Source organism: Populus trichocarpa, chromosome 12 (assembly GCF_000002775.5).
Source record: "Populus trichocarpa isolate Nisqually-1 chromosome 12, P.trichocarpa_v4.1, whole genome shotgun sequence".
NCBI classification, from domain to species: domain Eukaryota; kingdom Viridiplantae; phylum Streptophyta; class Magnoliopsida; order Malpighiales; family Salicaceae; genus Populus; species Populus trichocarpa.
In genome coordinates this window covers 542,163-549,341 of record NC_037296.2, presented here as the reverse complement: position 1 = coordinate 549,341, position 7,179 = coordinate 542,163, and the positions used below count along the sequence as shown (strand labels likewise).

Sequence of the window (7,179 nt, the reverse complement as noted above, 5' to 3'; positions counted from 1 at the left end):
ATTATAAGACCAATATAACCTTATAGAACACAAACCAAAATAAATTATGAAGTCTAATTTTCAATTAATCCAATATTAAAAAAAATTTCAATTAAAAAAATAACAAAAAAAAAACTCGAGTCAACCAATCTAATCCACGATCTAGGTCAAAGACCTTGATAACCTTAAACAAAATATTTTTTTTTCTTATAAAGCTCAATTCTTAATTAACCCAATGCTAAATGATTAAATTGAAAAAAAAAGATAAAAAATGATCTAGATCAACTTGGGTTAATCTGTCAAATCTAAATCATATGAATAAGATAATTCCATAGAAATAAAAAAAGAAGAAAAAAAATAAAGTTCAATTATTAATCAACCAAATGTTGAAGGACGAAAATAAAAAAATAAATATTCAATTAAAAAACGATAAAAAAAACTCAATTCAACCTAGTTAATCCATAAAACTCGTGATATAGGTTATGAGACTGTGATAACCTGATAGAAAACAAATCAAAAAAGAATTACGAAGTCCAATTCGCAATCAACCCAATATTGAAAGAGGAAGTTGAGAAAAAAATAATAATTAAAAATAATAAAAAAATAACCTGAGTCAACATGGCTAACTCCTCAAACTCACGACCCGGGTCATAAAATTAAAATAATTTCATAGAAAGTAAATCAAAATAAATTATAAAGTTCAGTGCGTAATAAATCCAATATTAAAGGATGAAATTTAAAAAAAAATACAAAGTTTGCAATTAAAATTAAAATAAAAAAAATTCTTAATATTGCTATAATAAAATACAAAGGTGTTTTAATATATGCTAAAATCCTAGTGCGGCAGACATATTGGTTCCACTTTTCTCTTAACTTTTCCAGCGCAATACATCTGCTGGGTTACCTTTGGCCTGGCTGCTTAACTATTCATTTCTACAGTGAAGTATTTTTTTTATATATTATTTATTTATTTTGAAAAAAAAAAGAAAGATATTGCATGTTGTTTGTCGCATAAAAATTAATATATTAACTGTTTAATTGTTTAATTGAAGAAACCTCCCTCGTATATATCATTTTGTTTTTTTTTTTAATAATTTTTTTGTTGTTTTTTTCCCGGAAAGAATGTACCGAAATGGTGGGGATATTCCCAATCTATAATTTGTTAATATCACCCCTCATTTATTATAAGTCTTTTTAATACTCTATATTATCCTTTATCTTTAATATAACATGGAGTTTTCTATTTTAATAAAATCAAATTTATTGAAATAATATAACTTGAAATTGCTAGAAATCAAACTCTCCTTTTTTAATTCAAACCTTATATTTCAATGCCAGATAGGTATGATATTTTAATATAAGATCTGCAATGAATTTAAAAAATTAAATTGATAATAAAATCTCAAGATTTTAGAAATCATATTTAAAACGTATAAAGTTAATATAAATATGTATGTTAAATAATAAAAATATAAAACCTTATCAATTTTCAATTTATTATTATTTAAAAAAAAAGTAGAAATAGAGGTTGTAATAAGTAATTAAAAAAATATTTGAAAGAAACAAACGCTTTAATTGAACTTCTAGCAAAGATAGTATTATTAGGCTTGTCTTAATTGAACTTCTAGCAAAGATAGTATTATTCCTAATTTTTATTATAATTACATTACATTAAAAAAAAATGTGCTTCATTGTTTCTTCTTTGAATATAGAGCCACTCACTCACACTTTTGATCCCTATAACTTATAATTTTTACATAATTGGTCCCTATAATTTTCAATATTTATAAATTCTATTTTTATTTATGTTATTGGTCATAAACATTTTATACAAAATTAAATACTATAAAATAACACTTGGTATCACTTGAGGCACAACCTTTATAGAAATAATACTACAATATATAACTGATTACTTATAGTTCTATACTTACAAAATCTGAGAGGAAACAGCTTACAGAACGAACTTTGAAGATACTGACTGCATTGTTTATTTTCTTCTTGCACCATTTCTACTAGCATTCTTCTTTGTTCTGCTTGCATTAAGACTCCATTGATCTTCAACCATTTTCAGAAACCATGCAGGTCTTCTTGTTTTAAACACAACATATCTCATTATGACTCCAAACATAAACCCACATCCATACCCAATTGCCACAGCTTTCCATCCAAACCCATCTTCAAGCAATGTTGAATCATCTCCTGCAATAAAGTTTGATGGTGGTAATGGTGGTGCCTCGCCATTGCTACATTCTTCTGGCATTGGAAATCCACACAAACCAGAGTTTCCTTCGAATGAGCGATGATCAAACGTGTTGAACTGCTTTCCTTTGGGTATGGGTCCTTCAAGCCGGTTATGTGAAAGGTCTAAGACTTGGAGAAATGTTAGATCTACCAACTGTACAGGAATCCTTCCGGTAAACAAATTTGAAGATAGATCTAATGATTCTAGATTGGTCAAAATTCCCAATGATGATTGGATATGACCAGTAAAGTAATTGTGAGAGAGGTTAAGTCGTTGGAGTCCTTTAAGCTTTCCGATCAATTTTGGAATCTCACCAGTGAAACTATTACTTGACAAATCAAGTACTCTGAGGATACTTTGAATTTTTACAAACTCAATTTTCAATCCTTTCCACGTCATTTCTACGGAATAGGCATAAATATCGGCAAAACCATAGTAGTTGTTTGATGTCATGTAAATCATATTTTGATTCGAGGTCATCATTGCTTCAAGACTATTGAAAAACCCTGTTGGTAATGGTCCACTCAAATTATTGCTGGAGATATCAAAAATCTGTAATTTAGAGAATGAATTATCAGTAGTCGGATCCTTCACAAAACCCTGGAGTTTATTGGATTTTAGAACAAGAACCTGCAACTTTGGAAGCCTTTCTAGGAAATGGGGGAATGTATCCTTAATCTTATTGTTGCCAAGATTAAGAACTTCCAACATTGTGCAATTGATGATAGATGATGGTATTTCCCCTTCCAATTCGTTGTCATTGAGGCTGAGATATCCCAAGCTATTCCCCTCTGAGAATGCTAAAGAGATAGTGCCTTGAAGATTGTTCATGCCTAAATGCAAAATTGAGAGAGTGTTGCTGAAGTTGCTCAAACATTGTGGAATAGAACCACTCAGACTGTTGTTGGACAGGTCAAGGATTTCAAGGTATTTCAGCTTGCATATAGAATAAGAAATCTCACCTGTCAGTTTATTGTGGGACGCAAGAATAAGGACTTCCAAATACTCTTGTTTGAAAATTGAGCTTGGGACTGGACCATGGAAGTGATTATTGCTCAGATCAAGGTATTCCAACGAATTATGTTGGAATTCACTTATATGGCCTATAAAATGATTGTTATGAAGGTCCAAATAACCTAAAGAAGGAAGAGCAAACAAAAAGGATGGTATTGTCCCATTGAATAAGTTACTAAATAAATATAGACTCTGTAGATTTGAAAGGTTTTCAAATGATGATGGGATTTCACCGCTCAAATTATTATGTGAGAGGTCTAACATTCTAAGCTGTGTGAGATTACCAAGCAGAGCTACATTTGTCCTTCGAATGTCACAATTGCGAAGCCATATGTATTCTAACGACTTGAGCTTACTGATGAAGTCATTTTCTAAATAAACTGAAATTCTTGTATCAGAAAGGTCCAACTGCCAGAGGACATTACTCACATTGGAGGAAGAAAAAGAGCCAGTGAGGCCTTCGTTGTCTCTCAAAATGAGGGAGTCTAGGTTTGGTAGAAGAAAGATGTTGCTTGGGAACTCCCCTTGCAATCCACAACCCACAAGTGAAAGCAATGTCAAGGAAGAGGACAAATTCGTTAAGGAATTAGGTGCAACCAAAGACATATGTATATAATCCAAGTAGAGTACTCTGAGCTTGGTTAGGTTTTGGACAATCTTGTCAAAAGAGAATGTTTCTAGACTTAGATGTTTGTTTGAGATATCAAGGGAAACCAATTTGGAGAGATGAGAGATTTCTGATGGAACTTGGCCTGCAAAATTTGAATGAGTTAGGTTAAGATGCATCAAATTGGAAAACTGGCCAAATTGAGAAGAGATATTGGAGAAGTTGAAATCGTTGTAAGAGAGGACGAGCTTTTGAAGATGATGCAGAGAGAAGAGAGAATTATTGGAATGCAGGGTTCCGTGAAGCATGCTGAAAGAGAGGTCCAGTTCAGTCACTTGCCCGGTTTTCAGGTCACAAGTGACGCCATCCCACAAGCAGCAGTCTGTACCCTCTTTCCATGACTCTGTCTTGGGATATTGATCATATTGATAATTTCTAGCAAACCAAAAAGGAGACCTCTGAATGGAAAAAGATTGTTTGAATTGAAGCAGAGAAAGAGCTTGGTGATGACTACACAACTGAGTAGAAGAGGAAAAATTTGAGGAGAAGGATGATGAAATTGTTGTAAGAAAATACAAGAGAAACAAAATGGAACAGGGAAATTGAGCGAGGGATAATGAATAATTCTTCATGTTGGCTTTTCAGGATTCAAAGTAAACGTGGGATATTGAAGGAAGGAAATGTGGAAGTCGGGGAAAGATGAGAAACAAAGAAAGGCAATATTAGTAGTATATATAGACAAACCAATCTGAGGACTTAGATTGTGCTATTCATTCAGTTTCTGTAGTACAAAAAAACGAAAGAGACTTACTATACGCAGCAGCGGAGCAGATACCGACAGGATGGTGAATGTGGAACACATTTAAAGACGAAATCAAAGTCATTATTACATGTTTGATTTCTCATTGGGAGAAGCATTAGAGAAGCATACATGAGAGTGTGAAACATCCTTAACTGGGTGCTGACCAAATTTTAAATATAAGACTATCAAAGTAGGTCCCTTAGTTTGAAGTTTGAAGTTTGAGAATCAAATTTTCAGATAAAACCTTAACTAATGAAATTAAGTTAGATCTTCTCTAACAATTGAACTTTTGTTTTCGTCGGATGTCATTTTCTCAACTTTTTTTATTGTTGCTAATGAACTCTTCTTTGTTGCTTCTTGATAGGTTGCTTTAAGATCAGTAAACAGTCGCAAAAGATTTTTTTTTCTCTTAGTATTGTGATCAAGGATACTACAAATGATTCCAAAGCTTTTTTTTTGTCGAAGATTCAATTTAGATCTTCTCCACCTTAAATTAGGTAGCTAAAAAATGAACTTTTGTTTCCATGTAATTTGGTAAAATAATGTTGTCCTTTTTCCTCAACTTTTGTTCATGAGCACATAATCTAGTTGAAGAGGTGATATTTGAGTAGAAGGACGATGAAATTGTTGTTTTAAAATGCAAGAGAAACATAATTAATAATATCTCATGTTCTATTTTCAGGATTTAAAAATGAAAAAAAAAGAAGAAGAGGAAACCTAGCGACATTTCATTAGTTAAGGTTATGCATTTGAAATGTCATTTGAAATATAAATCAGGCTCTACAATCTACCACAATTCAGCCTTTATAGAGTGCATAGAAAAAATTAATATTCAATTAAAAAGTTTTTGAATCGTCAAAATCCTAGCCACATTTCATTCCGTAATTTCGTAATCCTGCAGTTATTGTTTGACAAATATTCAGTTTGCAAATTGAAGAAGATATTTCACCTGTCAATTTACTATTGGATGCAAGAAAAACGATTTCCAGCTGGTTCTCTTGTTTGAAAATCAAACTTAGGATTGTACCATACATGTGATTGTTACTCAAATCAAGGTATTGTTAGGATACTGGCATGCAAACCCGATAAGACAAAAGATAAGGGACAAGATAAAATGAGAAATGACACACAAGAATTTACGTGGTTCGCCCAATTTGGCTACGTCCACGGACAAGTATAAAAGGATTTTACTAAGTAATGTGAGAATTACAACTTCTCTCTACTAATAGGAGAACAACTGAAATCTCTCTATTACTAGGAGAAAACACCTCACTTACTATCTCACAAATACCTCACAACTTTATGGGATTACTCTCCTTCACTCTCTCTTCTTGCTCTCTTGTTTCTCTCTTTTAGTGTGATATATATGGCAAGGATGCACTGCCTATTTATAGGCAAGCATCCTTGCCTTTGTCTTGCAAAAGACAAGAGCAAGGCAAGTGGCACCAATTGGTGCTGCAAGTGGCACCGAATTGGTGCCCATTTTGTTGACTTAGCTGCACCAATTGACGCCAGCTAGCTTCACAGGTATCTCAATCAATTCTGTTAGAATTTACTTACATTACCTGTGAATTGATTAATTTGTGTCTCTAAAACAATCTTTTGAATACCATTTTAATTAATTAAAGAACTGTTTTTTAATAAAAAAAACTCAAAATATGAGATTATGTGTTAAAAAAATCATCTCAACCCAATCGCTTAAGCTCTTAGGTAAGGTCCTAGGATATGATTTATATTATTCTCTAACACACCCCCTCAAGTGAAAGCTTTTGGGCTTGAAACTTGCACAGACTCACATTATCTTGTGCTTATTTTTTATTAAATAAATAAAGGTAGTGAGATTCGAACTCGTGACCACTTAATCATCAAGGCTCTGATACCATGTCAAAAAATTATCTCAACCCAATAGTTTAAGCTTTTAGGTAAGGTCTTAGAATATAATTTATATTATTCTCTAACGTTATGTACCCAGATAATTAAAATAAAAAATTGATAAAGAAAGTCATCTTCACCATCTTATGTGCACTCCAATCTAATTCAATTCGCAGTTGTACACCAATAAATTCATTGAGTGAATGTAGTCCACACGTTCTTGCATTAACATTGCTGAACCATTACTGGAAAACAGAGCAGCGTACCTGATAAAACTGAAAAAAGATTGAAGTTTCAAGGTATTTGCATTCAAGATTCATAAGTTACTGTTGGATTATCAAGACCTTTCCTTTCCACCATAAAAAAGGAATTAGTACATAGCCCCGATCCGAAAGACCAAAGAGAAGTCTATAAGTCTATAATATGAGATTGTGCATCGGAGCAGATACTGACAGGATGGGTGAATGTGTAACACATTTTGTAATGTTTTGAATTAAAGGGATAGGAAAAGGCTAGAAAGCCCTTGAAGGCTTAAGATGTAGGAATAAAATAAATGAGGGGTATTGTAGTAATTGTATAAAGAGATGATATATATAAATAGAAAGAAGAAAAAAAAAGAAGAAGAGATCTGAAATTTAGAGAGAACCGCAGGAGTGAAGT

At 32.3% G+C, this 7,179-nt stretch overlaps 1 protein-coding gene across 1 annotated transcript; it reads right to left on the bottom strand.

Annotated features, from left to right (window-relative positions):
• Positions 1-1,969: 1,969 nt before the first annotated feature.
• LOC112323640 (receptor-like protein Cf-9) lies at positions 1,970-6,130 on the bottom strand. The gene is made up of 2 exons (XM_024582725.2): positions 6,056-6,130; positions 1,970-4,303 (listed from the first exon to the last, which is right to left on the bottom strand). Exons 1-2 carry the CDS (start codon positions 6,128-6,130, stop codon positions 1,970-1,972), a joined length of 2,409 nt encoding a protein of 802 aa, XP_024438493.2.
• Between the last annotated feature and the right edge of the window lie 1,049 nt (positions 6,131-7,179).

What these genes read in the sequence shown, in the direction of transcription:
- LOC112323640 (XM_024582725.2), bottom strand. Translation starts at nt 6,130, where the DNA reads ATGGGCACCAATTCGGTGCCACTTGCAGCACCAATTGGTGCCACTTGC. An exon ending in TTGTCTTTTGCAAGACAAAG is followed by an intron (nt 4,304 to 6,055) that starts GCAAGGATGCTT and finishes TTTTCCATTCAG; the next exon opens with AGGTCTCCTTTTTGGTTTGC.